The sequence below is a fragment of the Theropithecus gelada genome, chromosome 9 (genome assembly GCF_003255815.1).
Source record: "Theropithecus gelada isolate Dixy chromosome 9, Tgel_1.0, whole genome shotgun sequence".
NCBI classification, from domain to species: Eukaryota; Metazoa; Chordata; class Mammalia; order Primates; family Cercopithecidae; genus Theropithecus; species Theropithecus gelada.
This window is the reverse complement of record NC_037677.1, coordinates 17,302,079-17,323,347: the sequence shown is the minus strand read 5'-3', so window position 1 is coordinate 17,323,347 and position 21,269 is coordinate 17,302,079. Positions and strand designations below refer to the sequence as shown.

Genomic DNA, 21,269 nt, shown 5'->3' with positions numbered 1-21,269 from the left:
TGAGACAGTCTTGCTCTGTTGCCCAGGCTGGAGTGCAGTGGCATGATCTCAGCTCACTGCAACCTCTGCCTCCTGGGTTCAAGTGATTCTCGTCTCTCAGCCTCCCGAGTAGCTGGGATTACAGGCATGCACCACCACACCCAGCTAACTTTTATAACTTTTGTGTCTGTCTGTCTATCTATCTATCTATCTATCTATCTATCTATCTATCTATCTATCTATCTATCTTTTTAGTAGAGAGAGTTTCACTATGTTGGCCAGGTTAGTCTTGAACTCCTGACCTCAGGTAATCTGCCTGCCTCAGCCTCCCTAAGTGTTGGGATTACAGACGTGAGCCATTGCGCCTGGCCTAGATTAATTTTTGAGGAGTGCATGTTAGTATATGGAATGGAGGATTCTGAGTTGTGATTAGAACATAATACTGAAACGTTGGCAGGCCTTTGAGGTGTAGCAGTGATAAATTTAAGTAGTTTGTAGATTTTGTTACTAGGAATTATATCCACAAATGCTTTCACTGCAGATGAGTAGTTGTCAGTTCAGGAATATAAAGAGCTGCTAGAGCTTGTCTGTTAAGTTTATGACTACTTGTCAATAGAAGGGAGAAATTAACTTACTCATGTCTTAGGGCTGGAGAGAATTTTGAAATAATAGTGTAAAGCACACTGTGGAATACAGTTCAAAAGTAGAAAATAATGTTTGCTTGGAACAGGTTTGCTTGGAAAGAGGGAATTCTGCCCTCTTTCAACTTCAGCTTTAAAACCAAACCTTGCCATGTTTAAACCAAGGACAGCTGCACATCTTACAGCACTCCCAAGTTCTATAGAGATTTCTGATCAAAGAGAGGTCTGACTGACTAGGTGGGGTAGAAAGGTGTATAGAACTTTGGACTAGATAGTGAAAACCTCTGTATACATCAAGGGGAATCCCTTGTACATCTATGAACCTCTCAAGAGCTCTCTCTTTTTCTCTCTCTCAGTCTGTATGGTTGCCTTCCTTCTAATATTGTACCTTGGCTTCCACAAACACTGAACTTTGTTTCCTAAACTCAAGGCAACCAGTATGCTCTGAGTTCCGCTTCCCTATAGTGTGGACTGGCAATTCCAGACAGCAAATTGGGGTCATCACAGGGCCTTTCCACTTTATTACCATATATTCTGCTTTCACTGTTTTCCAGTTTCTGAATACCACTGTTTCATGTATTTTTGTCCAGTATTTAAGTGGTTTAAGGTAGAAGAGTAATTCTGGTCCCTGATGCTCCATCATGGATGAAAGCAGAAATCCCTGTACTCACTCATAGTTTAATGAAATACATCTTCCAATCAGAAAACCACATTTCAAAAGGATAAAATATGGTTGAGATTTTACTCATGGTTCTAAAGGGGAGCAGAGGACAGAATTATATTGTGTAATATGGAAAAAATGCTTTGCAAATTCATAAGATCTTTTTCCAATGGCGGTTGTTTCAGTTTCTTAGTTCTATTAGTATAGACTTAGTCTCTTTATTGCTGCGTTTTACTTGTTCACTATCATTTTCTTTTAAAAGTACCTCCTCTCTTCTTCTCTGGCCACACTTAATTCTCTCTTCCCTTCCTGTTTCCTAAATTCTATTAAATCTTGTAGCCTGGCTGGCAAGACGGAAGCTACCTTTGTATTGCACTCTGGTTTTGCTTTTAGGTCACAATTTCATCTTGATGTTGCTTCATTTAATAGACTATTTTTTAGAGAAGTTTTAGGATCACAGAAAAATTGAACAGAAATTATAGAGAGTTCCCATTAGCGCACTCCCCCCGCACCCCGCTTCCTGCATAAAGCTTCCCCTATTATTAACATTTTGCATTAATGTGATGCATTTGTTATGGTTGATGAACCAATTTTGATACATTATTATTAACTACAGTCCATAGCATACATCTGGTTTGCTTTTTGCCTTGTACAGCTCAGTGGGTTTTGACAAATGTATCATGTCATGTATCCACCATTACAGTGTCACACAGAATAGTTTAATTGCCCTAAAAATCCCCTGTGTCCCACCTATTCACCTCTTCCTCCATCCACCTGAATCCCTGGAAACCACTAATCTGTTTATTTACTGTTTCGATAGTATTTCCTTTTCAAGAATGTTGTATATTTGATATTAGTCTTTCTTTTACCTAATAATGTACAGTTAAAGTTCCTCCATGTCTTTCAGTAGTTTGACAGTTTATTTCTTTTTATTGCTGATAAATAATAAATTTATGGATTTACTACAATTTATCCATTTACCTGTGAAAGGGCATCTTGGTTGTTTCCATGTTTCGGCAATTATAAATAAAGCTGCTATTAACGCTTTTGTGCATATTTTTGTGTGGATGTAAGTTTTCAGCTCAATTGGGTAAACACAAAGTAGCATGACTGCTAAGTCATATAGTAAGAGTTGTTTAGCATTATAAGAAACTGCCAAATGAGCATGCAGAGGGGCTGTACCATTGTACATTCCCCCCTACAATTGAGGAGAATTCTTGTTGCTCCATATCTTTGTCAGCATTTAGAATTGACAGTGTTTGTGCTTTTAACCATTCTAATAGTTTTGTAGTGATATTTCATTGTTTTCATTTGCAATTCCATGATTATGCATGATGTTGAGCATCTTTTCATATGCTTATTTGCCATCTGTTTCATTTCTTTGGTGAGGTGCTCAGATCTTTTACCTATTTTAAAAATTGGGTTGTTTGTTTTCTTATTGTTGAGTTTTAAAAGTTCTTTTTATATTTTGGATACAAGCCTTGTATCAAATATGTGTTTGGCAAAGATATTCTCTCAGTCTGTGGCTCATCTTTTCATTCTTTTAGCAGTGTCTTTTGCAGAGCCAGAATAAAGTCAAACTTACCATTTTTTTTAATTTCATGATTGTGCTTTAGGTGTTATATGTAAAAATTCATCTTCAAACTCAAAGTTACCTAGATCGTCTCTTCTATGTCTTGTAAAAGTTTTATAGTTTTGCATTTTATGTTTATAATTATGATCCATTTTGAGTTAATTTTTTTTTTTTTTTGAGACGAAGTCTCACTCTGTCGCTGGAGTGCAATGGTGCCATCTCAGCTCACTGCAACCTCTGCCTCCCCATTCAAGCGATTCTTCTGCCTCAGCCTCCCTAGCAGCTGGGACCACAGGCATGCGCCACCATGCCCGGCAAACTTTTGTATTTTTAGTAGAGATGGAGTTTCACCATGTTGATCAGGCTGGTCTCGAACTCCTGACCTTGTGATCTGCCTACCTCAGCCTCCCATAGTACTGGGATTACAGGCGTGAGCCACTGTGCCTGATCCATTTTGAGTTAATTTTTGTGAGAGGTGTAAAGTCTATGTCTAGATTCATTATTTATTATTTTTTTTTTTTTGCATTTGGATGTCCAGTTGTTTCAGCATCATTTGTTGAGAAGACTACTCTTTCTTCATGGAGTTGCCTTTGTTCCTTTGCCAAAGATCAGTTGTGTATATTTGTGAGTCTATTTCTGGGCTTTTTATTCTGTTTGCTTGTCTGTCTATTTTGGCAGTGCTACATGTCTTGATTACTTTAGCTTTTAGTAAGTATTGAAGTTGGGTAGTGTCAGTCCTCCAATTTGTTGTTCTTCAACATTGTGTTGATTTCTCTGGGTCTATTGCCTTTCCATATAAACTTTGGAAACAATTTGTTGGTATCCAAAAAATACCTTGCTGGAATTTTGATTGAGATTGCATTGAATCTATGGATTAAATGGACAAGAACTTGTATCTTAACAATATTGTATCTTTCTATGAACATGAAATCTCTCTCCATTTATTTAGATCTTACTTGCTTTCTTTCATCAGAGTAATGAACTTTTCCTCATATAGATCTTGTACATATTTTCTTTTAGATTTACACTGAAGTGTTGAAATTTCAGTGCTACTATAAATTATGTTAATATCTATAATTTAAAATTCAAATAGTTCGTTTCTGGTATATAGGAAAGCAATTGCAATTAACTTTTGTGTCCTATACATTTGCAATAATTGTTTATTACTGGATATTGGTGATTCTTTGGGATTTTCTATAGAGACAGTCACATTATCTAACAGACAGTGCTACTTCTTCCTTCTGATTTTCTTTTCTTACATTATTGCATTAGCTAGGACTTCCAGTATGATGTTAAATAGCATGGTGAAAATGGGCATGCTTACCTTCTTCCTGATCTTAGGGAGGAAGCATTTAGGATTTCACTATTAAGTATGATGTTAGCTGTAAACTTTTTGTAGATTTTCTTTATCAAACTGAGGAAGCTTACTTCTATTTTATTTATAATTTACAAAGAGTTTTTTAAAATTATGGATAGGTGTTAGATTTTGTCAAATACTTTTTCTGCATTTATTGATATGATCATATGATTTTTCTTCTTTAGCATGTAGATTACATTAATTGATTTTTGATTATTGGACCAGCCTTACATACCTGGAATAACCCATTTGGTTGTGTTGTGTAGTTCTTTCTATACATTTATGTATGTGATTTGCTAATGTTTTGTTGAGGATTTTCACACATGTATTCATGAAAGATATTCATCTATAGTTTTCTTTTCTTGTGATGTCTTTGTCCGGCTTTGGTATTGGAGTGATACTGGCCTCATAGAACGAGTCAGGAAATGTTCCCTATGTTTCTATTTTCTGGAAGAGATCATAAAGAATTGGCATAATTTCTTAGTTAAATGTTTGATAGAATTTGCCAAGTGAAACCATCTGAGCATAGTACCTGCTGTTTTGGAAGGTTATTAATTATTGATTCAATTTCTTTTATATATGCCTATTCATAATATCAATTTCTCCTTTGTGAGTTTTCATAGATTGTGAGATTCCAAGAATTTGTCCATATAATTTAAATTATCAAATTCATTAGCATAAGTTATTTATAGTATTTGTTTATTGTCCCTTTATGCCCATGTGGTCAGTAGTGATGGTCCCTCTTTCTTTTTTGCAAATAGTAATAAATTTATTTCTTGCTTTCCTATTTGGATACCTTTTATTTCTTTCCTTGCTTAATTGCTCTAGCTAGGAATTCCAGCACTATGTTGAATAGGAAGTGGCAAGAATGAGCATCTTTATCTTGTTCTTCATCTTAGAGGAAAATCTTCCAACTTTTCACTGTTGACTGTGTAGCTGTGGGCTTGTGACAGTTGGCCATTATTGTTTTGAGGTACATTCCTTCTGTATCTAATTTGTTATTTTTGTCAGGAAAGAATGTTGAATTTTTTCAAATGCTTTTTCCCATATATTGAGATGATCATATGATTTTTGTATTTTATTCTATTAATATGGTGTATCACATTTATTTGCATATTTGAATCATCTTTGCGCCCCAGGGATAAGTCCCATTTGGTCATAGTGAATGATTCTTTTAATGTGCTGTAAATTCAGTTTGCTAGTATTTTGTTAAAGATATTTGTATCCATATTCATCAGAGATGTTGGACTGTGTTTTCTTTTCTCATAGTGTCTTTGTCTGGCTTTGGTATTAGGGTAATACTAACCTTGTAAAATAGTTCAGAAGTACTACTTCCTCTTCAAGATTTTGGAAGAATTCGAGAAGGATTCTACTAGTTCTTTAAATGTTGGGTAGAATTAGGCCATGAAACCATCAGGTCCTGGTTTTTTCTTTTTTTTTTTTAATGGGGGATTTTATCACTGAGTCAGTCTTCTTACTAATTACTAGTCTGTTCAGACTTTCGGTTTTTTCATGATTTAGTCTTGGTGGGTTGTATGTGTCTATGAATTATCCAGTTATTTTAAGGTATCTAATTTGTGGGTGTGTAAATGTTCACAGTAGTCTTTATCCTTTGTATTTTTGTGGCATCAGTTATTATGTCTCTTCTTTCTTTTCCGATGTTACTTGAGTCTTGCTCTTTTTTCTTAGTCTAGCTAAAGTCTTGTCAATTATGTTTATCTTTTCAAAAAACCAACTCTTAGTTTTGTTGAACTTTTCTATGATTTTTCTAGTCTCTATTTTATGTACTTCTGCTCTAATCTTTTATTTCCTTCCTTTTACTAACTTGGGCTCAGTTTGTTCTTTTTCTAGTTCCTTGAAGTGTGACATTACATTATTGGAGCTCTTTTTTTCTTTTTTTAATGTATACTTTGTTTATTTATTTATTTGGAGATAGGGTCTTGCTCTGTTGCCCAGGCTGGAGTACAGTGGTGTGATCATAACTCACGCCAACCTCAAACTCCTCGCCTTAAGTGATTCTCTCACTTAGCCTCCTTAGTAGCTGATATTGCAAGTGTGGGACACTGTGCCCAGCTTTAATGTAGGTTTTTATTGCTATAATCTCCCTTTTAATAACTGCTTTTGCTGCATCACATAAATTTTGGTATGTTTCCATTTTTGTGTGTTGTAAGATATTTTTTGATTTCTTTTTGAATTTCTTTTTGACCCATTGTTCAGGAGTATGTTAATTTCCACATATTTGTAAATCTTTCAATTTTTCTTCTGTTATTGATTTCTAGTTTCATGCCACTGTGATTGGGAAATACCTGATACGATTTTAGCCTTCTTAAATTTTATAAGACTTACTGGCCTAACACAAGATCTGTCCTTTAGAACATTCCATTTGCACTTGAGAAAGTTCTATATTCTCCTGCTGTTGAATGAAATATCTTGTATATGTTTGTTAGGTCCATTGGTGTAAAGTGTAATTAAAATGTAAGGCTTCCTTATTTGTTTTCTGTCTGGATGATTTGTTCATTATTGAATGTAGAATACTGAAGGCCTCTGCTGTTATGGTATTGCTGTCTATCTCTTTCTTCAGATTTATTAATATTTGCTTTATATATTTATGTGTTGCAGTGTTGGGTGTGTATATATTTGTTATATTCTCTTGAGCTTTTTTCATTACATAATAACCTTCTTTGTCTCTTGTGACTGTTTTTGACTCAAAGTGTCTGGTCTGATGTAAGTTTAGCCACACCTGCTCATTTATTGGTTTCTAATTGCATGGAATACCTATTTACATCCCTTCACTTTTATTCTGTGAGTAAGCAGCATGTAGTCTTGTTTTTTTTTATTTATTCAGCCTTTCTATGTCTTTGAATTGAATAATTTGATCCATTTACTTTTAAGTTACCTTTAATAAATAAGGACTTGCTATTGCCATTCTGTTAATTGCTTTTTAGCTGTTTCGTAGATCCTTTGTTCTTTTATTCCCTGTTTGCTATCTTCTTTTGTGATTTGTTGATATACTTTTACTCCCCTCTAAGCATTTTATGTTTTTGATGTCATAATTCACATATTTTATATTGTGTACACCTTAGGAAATTATTGTAGCTATAGGTATTTTGTTTGTCTTTTACCCTTTATTCTGTAGACATAAGTGATTTACAGACTACTGTTACAATATTATAGTATGTAATTTTACTATATACATACTTTAACCAGTGAGTTTTATACTTTCATATGTATTTGTGTTACTACTTAGTGTCCTTTCATTTCAGATTGAAGAGCTCCCTTTATCATTTCTGTAAGGCAAGCTGATGATGATGAACTCCCTGAGCTTTTGTTTGTCAGAGAAAGTATCACTCCCTCATTTTTTAGACTAACTTTTCTGGGTAAAGTATTCTTGGTTGGCAGCTTTTTTTCTTGAAGAACTTTGAAAATATCTTCTTACTCTCTCTTAGACTGCAAAATTTTCACTGAGAAAACTGCTGTAGCCCTGTGGGGATTCTCTCTGTGTGAGGAAACTCTTTTCTCTCTTGCTTTCAGGATTCTCTTTTTGTTTTTAATTTTTGACGGTTTGGTTATAATATGTTTTGGTGAAATATTCTTTTGGGTTGTATCTGTTTGGAGACTTTTTATCTTTCTGAATGTTTATATCCTTCCCCATATTTGGGGCATTTTGAGCCATTATTTCTTCATATAAGCTTTTCCCCCTTTTTCTCTTCTTTTTTAATTCCTATAATGTAAATGATAACACTCTTGATGCTGTCCCGTAAATCCTATAGGCTTTATTTATTTATTTTATTTTTCAGAATTAAAAAATTTAAATTTTTGTATATTTAGAGGAGATAACTTCAGATTTCTTTCATGTATATGTTGTGTCGTGGTGAAGTCTGGGCTTTTAGTGTACCCATCACCTGAATAGTGAACATTGTTTCCAATAGGTAATAGCCTTTAAAATTCCTTTGTATTCTTTATTCTTTTTTTCCTAACTGTATATTTTCAAATAACGTTCTTTAAGTTTACAGATTCTTTCTTCTCCTTGATGAATTATATAGTTGACATATTTTTTGACTTATCTTTTGTAATTTTAATTGTATTAATTATATTCTTTGGCATCAGAATTTCTGTTTGGTTCTTCTTTAAATTTCTGTTTGGTCCATCATTCTGCTAAACTTTTCATTTTGTTAGTGTGTTGTTTTTCTGATTTTTGTTGTCTATTGGTGTTTTCTTATAACGTACTGAGCTTCCTTAAAACTAGTATTTGAATATTTTGTCAGATATTGATAGAGTCACTGCTTCTAGACTTTATGGACTAGTTTTATATGAAAAGATCTTCACCTATGGGGTGGTTGTGAGTACACTAGCTGGGTGGGATGTGGCAATTCAGGATCCAGTGAGGATGTGGCAGTTTAGTGTCCACGTAGCTTTTTTGGCTGTGGTTGATGTGGGTAAAAATTTCAGCGGTGTGCAGTGGCCAAGGCTATAGGTATCTGCAACAGTGGCAAAGCCTGACAGAATTCTTCTGATCTCTTTTACTTCCCTAAGGGAAGTTGTGGCAGAGGTGACACCTCTTTGTTCTGGGTTTGGCTTGTGGGTGTGCTTGTAGTGACAATGGTACCAATGTCTGATGCATGATACCTGTGGAGTGGTCAAGAAGCTTGGATCTGGGAGCACAGGTATGTATGGATTGACAGTGGCTTTTGGGTCCAGATGCTAGTGTGTGCAAGTCTACTGCTGCTCTGAGGACTGTGATATGGATATCCCTGCTGCATTAATGGTTCTGGTGTCTAGAATGCAGGCACTTGTTGAGTGGTTGCAGAGCCACATTCTGGAATGTGGTCACACCTGGAGAGCAACAGTTGCTCTGGGGCCTTGGGTGTGGGCTAGCTTGTTGTGGTGGTAGCTCTGATGTCTGACGCATGTGCAGTCAGAGTCTCAAAGAGTTGCAGCAGAGCTGAGGTTACAGCCCGCATGTGTACTGAGAGACTGCAGCTTCAGGGCCCTGGGCAAGGCTAGCATGTAAAGCCAGCGGCTCTGGTGACTATATTATACATGTGCATGGTGCAGCCTCAGAGATGTGGACTGGGGTGTGAACACATGTAGAACAATGGTGGTTCCAGGATTGAGCTGTGGCTTAGCTCACTGTGGCAGTGGCTCAGATACCTGGAGCATAGGATTCATAGAGGAGTGGCAGAGCTAGGGTTCATTGCACAGGCTGGTGCAGAGTGAGCATGCCTGTACGGCCTGGGGTGGGGCTAGCCCTCAGTGAAAGTGGCTCTGGTGTCTGAGGCATGGGAGTGCATGATGCAGCCTTCTAGCAAGTGCTGGAGCCTGGGTACATATGGAAAGATTGTGACTCTGTGGTCTGGGTCACCCATGGAATTGGGGCATGGTGGCTCTGGTCCTGGGTTGGCAAAACAGTGACTCCTTCTTGGTGGTGGGTGGAGCAACATTTTTCTTATCTGGGGGTTTAATGGTGGCAGTGGTTATTAGTTATGTTAGTGGTGAGAGCTGTCAGTGTTCTCTGTAGAGCAGGCTACTAGGAACCATGGTGGGACCTGTGGTTCCTGCACTCTTCCTCATTCCTTGCCGTCTCCAGATGTCTCTGGTATGCTGATCTCCTCAGCTATCCTGTCTGTGTGGTTATTCTCCATTTTTTTTTGCTTTACTATCTTGCTGCAGCTTCTTTGAGACTTTGAGCCCTACCAAGGCCACTTTCATCCATGGATAGCTGTCTAGTGGTTGTTTTTTTAGGGGGGAGATGAAGACTGTTATCTCCTACTTTCTCATCTTGCTAATGTCATTTTGTGTTCTTCCTTTTTTTCCCCCAGGACTGTTTTCTAATGGCTTTTTCTTCTTTCTGGGGACTGAATTTTCAAATTGTAACTGAAATAAGAGTTGATGTTCCTTGTAGTCCTTTACCATATTTAGGGCAGAATTTAAAATTATCTCATGTGCTATGATCAGATTACTCTTAAAATATTATTTTATTTTGGCCGGGAGCAGTGGCTCACGCCTGTAATCCCAGCACTTTGGGAGGCCGAGACGGGCTGATCATGAGGTCAGGAGATTGAGACCATCCTGGCTAACATGGTGAAACCCCGTCTCTACTAAAAATACAAAAGAATTAGCTGGGCGTGGTGGTGGGCACCTGTAGTCCCAGCTACTCGGGAGGCTGAGACAGGAGAATGGCATGAACCTGGGAGGTGGAGCTTGCAGTGAGCCGAGATTGCACCACTATACTACAGCCTGGGTGACAGAACGAGACTCCATCTCAAAAAAAAAAAAAAAAGAAAAAATATAATTAATGTTTAGGAATTGTTGTATGCGTCTATGTTATTTAATATTTTCTTTGTGTCATGTCTTGTTTATCTAGCAGAAAAGTTAGTGCAGGGACTGTCTTCTGTCATATACTTTTTATGTCACAAGATTGAAGAGTCTTGTGGTATTACCCGAATAGTTCATTGATTATTGTGGATCCTTATTATGTTGGTTCTCTTTTAAGTAGCATCTTGGGTTCTCTTTTGGGTTCTTTGATACAGTTGTAAAGCTTAGTAGGTTAGCTAGATCCTTCCCATAGACCTTATTGACTTAGCAACAGCAACTAAAGCAGTTCTCTTTTAATATCCTGGAGTCCCTCTGATATGCCATATCATAAGAAGGTCACATATATTGGACATTAATCCAGTTTTGTCTTTTACTAGATATATCGTATTGATCAAGTTATGTAACCTCCCTGAGCCTGAACTTCTTTATTTGAAAATTATGACAGTGTCTTATTTTTTAGATTATTTTAAGAATAAAAGAATGCAATATAACATGATGATTTGCATATAATAGGTATTTAATAAAATGGTAGCTATGTTCCTCATAAGCATTCTGTAGCCTCATGTAGCCCTGCTAGCCACTCTTTATGTTTGTTTAGCTTTCACATCTATAGCAGTTGTATTTAGCATAGAGCTATAACTTCAGCTATTTATAAAACCTTTAACATTTTTGACTTTTTAAATAATAGAAACTGCTCATTCAATGACTTATCGATTTAATACCATGTTGAAAGTATTTGAAAACCAGGCAAATATGTTGGAGAGGTAAGCATTTTTTATTTTTGCATTTTATTTTTCTATTTTAAAAAAAAGACAGATAAAATTGTATTTTTCCATATGTAATATGCTTATTGATAAAAGTTAGTATGTATTTATTGCAGAAATATTGAAAACATAAAGAAGAAAATAATGCCTCTGTCAACAAATTTAGAATTTCTTATATTAATTTTTATGATTTTATGTACGTATAATGTTTAAATGGAAAATTATAAACATAGAGAATGTAAAATGAAATGTAAAATATGTGCTATGGGAAAATAGTATATTGGTTTCTCAAAAAATTAAAAACAGAATTACCATATGATTCAGCAATTCCACTTCTGGGCATGTATAACCCAAAATTGAAAACAAGAGTGTTGAAGAGATATTTGTACATCCATGTTCATTGCAGCATTATTCACAGCAGCCAAAAGATGGAAGCAACCCACACGTGCAACAATGAATAAATGGATAAACAAAATGTGGCATATACATACAATGAAATTATTATTGAGTCTTAAAAAGAAAGGAAATTCTGATGCATGCTACAACATGGATGAACCCTGAGGACATTCTGCTAAGTATAATAAGCCAGCCACAAAAAAGACAAATGCAATTATTCCTCTTGGATGAGGTATCTAGAGCAGTGTCAAATTCATAGACACAGAAGACAGAATGATGTTTGCCAGGGGGTGCAGGAGGGGGAAATGGGGAGTTATTGTTTGATGCACACAAAGCTTCAGTTTTACATGAGGAGAAGAGTTCTGGAGATTGGTTGTAAAATAGTGTAAAGTTACCTAACACTGCTGAACTATACACTTAAAATAGTTAAGATGGTAAATTTTATGTTATATGTATTTTTCCATAGCTAAAAAATTAAAAGTTACAATGATACAAAATGTAGTTTGTGAATATTTTTTCACCTGTAAACTCATATAATTTCTTTTTAAAATAAATGTTTTATTTTTTTAAATTTATTTTTATTATTATTATTATACTTTAAGTTCTAGGGTACATGTGCATAACATGCAGGTTTGTTACATATGAATACTTGTGCCATGTTGGTGTGCTGCACCCATCAACTCGTCAGCACCCATCAACTCGTCATTTACATCAGGTATAACTCCCAGTGCAATCCCTCCTCCCTCCCCCATCCTCATGATAGGCCCTGGTGTGTGATGTTCCCCTTCCCAAGTCCAAGTGATCTCATTGTTCAGTTCCCACCTATGAGTGAGAACATGCGGTGTTTGGTTTTCTGTTCTTGCGATAGTTTGCTGAGAATGATGGTTTCCAGCTGCATCCATGTCCCTACAAAGGACACAAACTCATCCTTTTTTATGGCTGCATAGTATTCCATGGTGTATATGTGCCACATTTTCTTAATCCAGTCTATCACTGATGGACATTTGGGTTGATTCCAAGTCTTTGCTATTGTGAATAGTGCCGCAATAAACATACGTATGCATGTGTCTTTATAGCAGCATGATTTATAATCGTTTGGGTATATACCCAGTAATGGGATGGCTGGGTCATATGGTACTTCTAGTTCTAGATCCTTGAGGAATCGCCATACTGTTTTCCATAATGGTTGAACTAGTTTACAATCCCACCAACAGTGTAAAAGTGTTCCTATTTCTCCACATCCTCTCCAGCACCTGTTGTTTCCTGACTTTGTAATGACTGCCATTCTAACTGGTGTGAGATGGTATCTCATTGTGGTTTTGATTTGCATTTCTCTGATGGCCAGTGATGATGAGCATTTTTTCATGTATCTGTTGGCTGTCACGCTACCTGACTTCAAACTATACTACAAGGCTACAGTAACCAAAACAGCATGGTACTGGTACCAAAACAGAGATATAGACCAATGGAACAGAACAGAGTCCTCAGAAATAATACCACACATCTACAGCCATCTGATCTTTGACAAACCTGAGAAAAACAAGAAATGGGGAAAGGATTCCCTATTTAATATATGGTACTGGGAAAATTGGCTAGCCATAAGTAGAAAGCTGAAACTGGATCCTTTCCTTACTCTTTATGTGAAAATTAATTCAAGATGGATTAGAGACTTAAATGTTAGATCTAATACCATAAAAACCCTAGAAGAAAACCTAGGTAATACCATTCAGGACATAGGCATGGGCAAGGACTTCATGTCTAAAGCACCAAAAGCAATGGCAACAAAAGCCAAAATTGATAAATGGGATCTAATTAAACTAAAGAGCTTCTGCACAGCAAAAGAAACTACCATCAGAGTGAACAGGCAACCTACAGAATGGGAGAACATTTTTGCAATCTACTCATCTGACAAAGGGCTAATATCCAGAACCTACAAAGATCTCAAACAAATTTACAAGAAAAAAACAAACAACCCCATCAAAAAGTGGGCAAAGGATATGAACAGACATTTCTCAAAAGAAGACATTCATACAGCCAACAGACACATGAAAAAATGTTTTTTTTATTGGCAAAATTATATATATTTATGGTATAAAATGTGATGTTTTTATGTGTGCATACTTTGTGGAATGGCTAAATCAAGCTATGTAACAGACCCCAAATCCTCACATATATATCTTTTTTTTCTGGTGAAAACACTTAAAAACTACTCTCTTAGAAACTTTCCCTTTGTCTAGCTGCAATTTTGTACCCTTTGACTAATATCTCCCCATTTTTCTCCAACCCCAGCCTCTGGTAACCTGCATTCTGTTCTCTATTTCCTTGAGTTTGACTTTTTGGGGTTCTACATATAAGTGAGATCATGCAGTAATTGTCTTTCTGTACCTGACTTCTTAGCGTAATGCCCTTCAGTTTCATCCATGTTGTTACAGATGACAGGATTTCCTTCTTTTTTAAGGCTGGATAAGATATCTATCTATCTATCTATCTATCTATCTATCTATCTTTCACATGTTCTTTATTTGTATCTTTATCTATTTTTACATTTAGGGACACTTAGGTTGATTCCATATTGTAGTTATTGTGACTAATACTGCAGTGAACATGGGAGTATAGGTATCTACTCAACATGATTTATCCCATTTCCTTTAGATGTATACTCAGAAGTAGAATTGCTTGGTCATATGGTAGTTCTATTTTTATTGTTTTTTGAAGAATCTCCATACTGTTTTCCATAAAGCTGTACTAATTTACATTCTCACTAACATTGTGTAAGAGTTCCCTTTTCTCCACATTCTTGCCAGTACTTATATTTTTTCTTTTTGATAGTAGCCATTTTTTTTGATAACAGGTGTGAGGTAATATTACCTGGTGGTTTAAATTTACTTTTCCTTGATGATTAGTGATGTTGAACATTTTTTTCATATACCCTGTTGACCATTCATATATCTTTTTTTGAGAAATATCAAGCCATTTGTCCATTTTTAATGGGGTTATTTGTTTTCTTGTAGTTGAGTTGAACTCCTTTTACATCTTGGATATTAAACTCTTATCAGATGTATGGTTTGCAAATATTTTCTCCCATTACATAGGTTGTATCTTCATTCCATCGATTGTTTCCTTTGCTCTGAAGAAACTATTTAACTTGATGCAGTCCCATTTGTCTATTTTTGCTTTTGTTACCCGTGCTTTTGGGGTCATATCAAAAAAATCTTTTCCAAGACCAATGTCGAGAAGTTTTCACCCTGTTTTCTTCAAGTAGTTTTACAGCTTCAGGTTTTACATTTAAGTTTTTAATTCATTTTGGGTCTATTTTTGTATATGGGGTAAGATAAGGACCTATTTTCATTCTTCTGCAGTCTCTCCAACACAATTTATTGAAGAGACATTCTTTTCCTAATTATGTGTTTTTGGACATTTGTCAAAGATCAGTTGACCATATATATGTGAATTTATTTCTGGGGTCTCTCTTCTGTTCCATTGGCTATGTCTGTTTTTTTGTTTGTTTGTTTGTTTTGTTTTGTTTTGTTTTTCCATTTTTTAAATTGTACTTTAAGTTCTGGGGTACATGTTCAGAACGTGCAGGTTTGTCACATAGGTATACATGTGCCATGGTGGTTTGCTGCACCCATCAACCTATCATCTACATTAGGTATTTCTCCCCCACCCCATGATAGGCCCTGGTGTGTGATGTTCCCCTCCCTGTGTGCATGTATTCTCATTGTTCAACTCCCACTTATGAGTGAGAACATGTGGTGTTTGGTTTTCTGTTCTTGGGCTAGTTTGCTGAGAATGATGGTTTCCAGCTTCATCCATGTCCCTGCAAAGGACGTGATCTCATCCTTTTTTATGGCTGCATAGTATTCCATGGTGTATATGTACCACATTTTCTTTATCCAGTGTATCATTGATGGGCATTTGGGTTGGTTCCAAGTCTTTGCCATTGTGAACAGTGCTGCAATAACATATGTGTGCATGTGTTTTAATAGTAGAATGATTTATAATTCTTTGGGTATATACCCAGTAATGGGATTGCTGGGTCAAATGGTATTTCTAGTTCTAGATGCTTGAGGAATCACCACACTGTCTTCTATAATGGTTGAACTAGTTTACACTCCCACCAACAGTGTAAAAGTGTTCCTATTTCTCCACATCGTCTCCAGCATCTGTTGTTTCCTGACTTTTTAATGATTGCCATTCTAACTGGCGTGAGATGGTATCTCATTGTGGTTTTAATTTGCACTTTTTTGGTTCCATATGAAATTTAAAGTCTTTTTTTCTAATTCTGTGAAGAAAGTCAATAGTAGCTTGATGGGGATAGCATTGAATCTATAAATTACTTTGGGCAGTATGACCGTTTTCATGATACAGATTCTTCCTATCCATGAGCATGGAATGTTTTTCGATTTGTTTGTTTCCTCTCTTATTTCCTTGAGCAGTGGTTTGTAGTTCTCCTTGAAGAGGTTCTTCACATCCCTTGTAAGTTGGATTCCTAGGTATTTTATTCTCCTTGTAGCAATTGTGAATGGGAGTTCACTCATGATTTGGCTCTCTGTCTGTCCTTGGTGTATAGGAATGCTTGTGATTTTTGCACATTGATTTTGTATCTTGAGACTTTGCTGAAATTGCTTATCAGCTTAAGGAGATTTTGGGCTGAGACGATGTGGTTTTCTAAATAAACAATCATGTCATCTGCAAAGACAGACAATTTGACTTCCTCTTTTCCTAATTGAATACACTTTATTTCTTTCTCTTGCCTGATTGCCCTGGCCAGAACTTCCAATACTGTGTTGAATAGGAGTAGTGAGAGAGGTCATACTTGTCTTGTGCCAGTTTTCAAAGGGAATGCTTCCAGTTTTTGCCCATTCAGTATGAGATTGGCTGTGGGTTTGTCATAAATGGCTCTTATTATTTTGAGATACGTTCCATCAATATCTAATTTATTGAGAGTTTTTAGCATTAAAGGCTGTTGAATTTTGTTGAAAGTCTTTTCTGCATCTATTGACATAATCATGTGGTTTTTGTCATTGATTCTGTTTATGTGATGGAGTACGTATATTGATTTGTGTATATTGAACCAGCCTTGCATCCCAGGAATGAAGCCGAGTTGATAGTGGTGGACAAGCTTTTTGATGTGCTTCTGGATTCAGTTTATCAGTATTTTATTGAGGATTTTTTCATCGATGTTCATCAGGCATATGGGCCTAAAATTTTCTTTTTTTTGTTGTGTCTCTGCCAGGTATCAGGAAGATGCTGCCCTCATAAAATGAGTTAGGGAGGATTCTCTCTTTTTCTATTGTTTGGAATAGTTTCAGAAGGAATGGTACCAGCTCATCTTTGTACCTCTGGTAGAATTTGGCGGTGAATCTGTCTGGTCCTGGACATTTTTTGGTTGGTAGGCTATTAATTACTGCCTCCATTTCAGAACTTTTATTTGGTCTATTCAGGGATTTGACTTCTTCCTGGTTTAGTCTTGGGAGGGTGTATGTGTCCTGGAATTTATCAATTTCTTCTAGATTTTCTAATTTATTTCTGTAGAGGTGTTTATAGTATTCTCTGATGATAGTTTGTATTTCTGTGGGATCAGTGGTGATATCATTTTTTATCCTTTATCATTTTTTATTGCATCTGTTTGATTTTTCTCCCTTGTCTTCTTTATTAATCTGGCTAGCAGTCTATCAATTTTGTTGATCTCTTCAAAAAACCAGTTCCTGAATTCATTGATTTTTTGAAGGGTTTTTGTGTCTCTGTCTCCTTTAGTTCTGCTCTGGTCTAAGTTATTTCTTTTCTTCTGCTAGCTTTTGAATTTACTTGCTCTTGCTTCTCTTGTTCTTTTAATTGTGATGTTAGGGTGTCAATTCTAGATCTTTCCTGCTTTCTCTTGTGGGCATTTAGTGCTATAAATTTCCCTCTACACACTGCTTTAAATGTGTCCCAGAGTTTCTGGTATATTGTGTCTTTATTCTCATTGGTTTCAAAGAACATCTTTATTCCTGCCTTCATTTAATTATTTATCCAGTAGTCATTCAGGATTAGGTTGTTCAGTTTCCATATAGTTGTGTGGTTTTGAGTGAGTTTCTTAATCCTGAGTTCTAATTTGATTGCACTGTGGTCTGAGAGACTGTTTGTTATGATTTCTGTTCTCTTGCATTTGCTGAGGAGTATTTTACTTCCAATTATGTGGTCAATTGTAGAATAAGTGCGATGTGATGCTGAGAAGAATGTATATTCTGTCAATTTGGGGTGGAGAGTTCTGTAGATGTCTATTAGGTCTGCTTGGTCTAGAGCTGAGTTCAAGTCCTGGATATCCTTGTTAATTTTCTGTCTCGTTGATTTGTCTAATATCGACAGTGGGATGTTAAAGTTTCCCACTATTATTGTGTGGGAGTCTAAGTCTCTTTGTAGATCTTTAAGGACTTTCTTTATGAATCTGGGTGCTCTTGTATTGAGTGCATATATATTTAGGATAGTTATCTCTCCTTGTTGCACTGATCCCTTTATGATTATGTAATGCCCTTCTTTGTCTCTTTTGATCTCTGCTGGTTTAAAGTCTGTTTTATCAGAGACTAGGATTACAACCCCTGCTTTTTTTTCTTTCCATTTGCTTGATAAATCTTCCTCCATCCCTTTATTTTGAGCCTATGTGTGTCTTTGCACGTGAGATGGGTCTCCTGCACACCAATGCGTCTTGACTCTGTCCAATTTCCCAGTCCGTGTCTTTTAATTGGGGCATTTAGCTCATTTACATTTAAGGTTAATATTGATATGTGTGAATTTCGTCCTGCCATTATGATGGTAGCTGGTTATTATGCCCGTTAGTTGATGCAGTTTCTTCATAGCATCGATGGTCTTTACAGTTTGGTATGTTTTTGCAGTGGCTGGTACCGGTTGTTCCTTTCCATGTTTAGTGCTTCCTTTAGGAGCTCTTGTAAAGGCAGGCCTAGTGGTGACAAAATTTCTCAGCATCTGCTTGTCTGTAAAGGATTTTATTTCTCCTTCACTTAGGAAGCTTATTTTGGCTGGATATAAAATTCTGGGTTGAAAATTCTTTTCTTTAAGAATGTTGAATATCAGCCCCCACTCTCTTCTGGCTTGTAGATTTTCTGCCGAGAGATCTGCTGTTAGTCTGATGGGCTTCCCTTTGTGGGTAACCTGCCTTTTCTCTCTGGCTGTCCTTAACATTTTTTTTTTTATCTCAACTTTGGTGAATGTGACAATTATGTGTCTTGGGGTTGCTCTTCTCGAGGAATATCTTTGTGGTGTTCCCTGTATCTCCTGAATTTGAATGTTGGCCTGCCTTGTTAGGTTGGAGTAGTTCTCCTGCATAATATTCTGAAGAGTGTTTTCCAACTTGGTTCCATTCTCCCTGTCACTTTCAGGTACACGAATCAAATGTAGATTTGGTCTTTTTACATAGTCCCATATTTCTTGGAGGTTTTGTTTGTTTCTTTTCACTTGTATTTTGTCTAATCTTGTCTTCTCACTTTATTTCATTGAATTGGTCTTCAGTCTCTGATATCCTTTCTTCCGCTTGATCAGTTTGGCTATTGATACTTGTGTATGCTTCACAAAGTTCTCATGCTGTGTTTTTCAGCTCCATCAGGTCATTTATGTTCTTCTCTAAACTGGGTATTCTAGTGAGAAATTCCTGTAACTTTTTTTCAAGGTTCTTAGCTTCCTGGCATTGGGTTAGAACATGCTTCTTTAGCTCACAGGAGTTTGTTATTACCCATCTTCTGAAGCATACTTCTGTCAAGTCATCAAACTGATTCTCCGTCCAGTTTTGTTCCCTTGCTGTCGAGGAGTTGTGATCCTTTGGAGGAGAAGAGGTGTTCTGGTTTTTGGAATTTTCAGCCTTTTCGCACTGGTTGCTCCCCATCTTCGTGGATTTATCTACCTTTGGTCTTTGATGTTGGTATCAACATCACTATTCCTTTCTGTTTGTTAGTGTTCCTTCTAATAGGCCCCTCTGCTGCAGGTCTGCTGGAGTTTGCTGGAGGTCCACTCCAAACCCTGTTTGCCTGGGTATCACCAATGGAGACTGTGGAACAAAGATTGCTGCCTGTTCCTGCCTCTGGAAGCTTTATCCCAAAGGGGCACCAGCCAGATGCCAGCCAGAGCTCTCCTGTATGAGGTGTCTGTCGGCCCCTACTGGGAGGTATCTCTCAGTCTGGATACATGAATGGTCAGGGACCCACTTGAGAAGGCAGTCTGTCCATTATCAGATCTTGAACATTTTGCTGGGAGAATTGCAGCTCTCTTCGGAGCTGTCAGGCAGGGATGTTTAGGTCTGCTGAAGCTGCGCCCAAAGCCTCCCCTTCCCCCAGGTGCTGTGTCCCAGGGAGCTGTGGTGGGCTCCACCCAGTTTGAACTTCCTGGGGCTTTGTTTACACTGAAAGGTAAAACCACCTACTCTCAAGCCTATAATCCCAACACTTTGGGAAGCTGAGACAGGCAGATCATGAGGTCAGGAGATCGAGACCATCCTGGCTAACACGGTGAAACCCCGTCTCTACTAAAAAATACAAAAAAACTAGCCAGACGAGGTGGTGGGCGCCTGTAGTCCCAGCTAGTCGGGAGGCTGAGACAGGAGAGTGGCATAAACCCGGGAGGCGGAGCTTGCAGTGAGCTGAGATCCGGCCACTGCACTCCAGCCTGGGCGACAGAGCGAGACTCCATCTCAAAAAAAAACCAAAAAACAAAAAACCACCTACTCAAGCCTCAGCAATGGTGGATACCCCTCCCTTTACCAAACTCGAGTGTCCCAGGTTGACCTCAGACTGCTGTGCTAGCAGAGAGAATTTCAAGCCAGTGGATCTTAGCTTGCTGGGCTCCATGAGGTTGGGACCTGCTCAGCCAGGCACCAAGAGAATATCCTGGTCTGCTGGTGGCAAAGACCATGGGAAAAGTGCATTGTCTGGGCCAGAATGCACCATTTCTCCCAGTAGAGTCTCTCACGGCTTCCCTTGGCTAGGGAAGGGAAATCCCCTGACCCCTTGCACTTCCCGGGTGAGGTGACATCCCACCCTGCTTTGGCTTATCCTCTGTGGGTTGCACCCACTGTCTAACCAGTCCCAGTGACAAGTACTGGGTACCTCAGTTGGAAATGCAGGAATCATCCGCCTTCTGTGTCAATCTCGCTGGGAGCTGCAGACTGGAGCTGTTCCTATTTGGCCATCTTTTTGGCTATATCTGTTTTGATGTTAGGGTCATGCAGTTTTGATTACGATAGCTTTGTGTAGTAGATTTTGAGATAGTGTGATGCCTCCACCTTTGTTCTTTTTGCTCATGATTGCTTTGGCTACTCAGGATCTTTTGTGTTCCCATATGAATTTTAGGATCTGTTTTTATTTCTGTGAAAAATGTCATTGAAATTTTCCTAGGGATTACATTGAAACTGTAGGTTATTTTGGGTAGCATGAACATTTTAACAATATTGTTTCAACTCATGCATATGGGATGTATTTTCAATTCTTTGTGTGTTCTTCAATTTATTTCAACAAGTCTTACAGTTTTCAGTGTAACAGATCTTTCACTTCTTTGATTAAGTGTACTCCCAAGTATTTTATTTCTTTTTAAGCTA

General features: G+C 37.2%; 1 protein-coding gene across 3 annotated transcripts in view; it reads left to right on the top strand.

The window, feature by feature from the left end:
- Nucleotides 1-21,269, top strand: part of CCDC7 (coiled-coil domain containing 7) — a 447,862-nt gene that overhangs the window by 28,250 nt on the left and 398,343 nt on the right. For all 3 annotated transcript variants that reach the window (XM_025396487.1, XM_025396488.1, XM_025396490.1), the window contains exon 10: nucleotides 11,215-11,290. In XM_025396487.1, coding sequence (XP_025252272.1) covers nucleotides 11,215-11,290 — 76 coding nt within the window. The remainder of the gene's footprint in view (nucleotides 1-11,214; nucleotides 11,291-21,269) is intronic.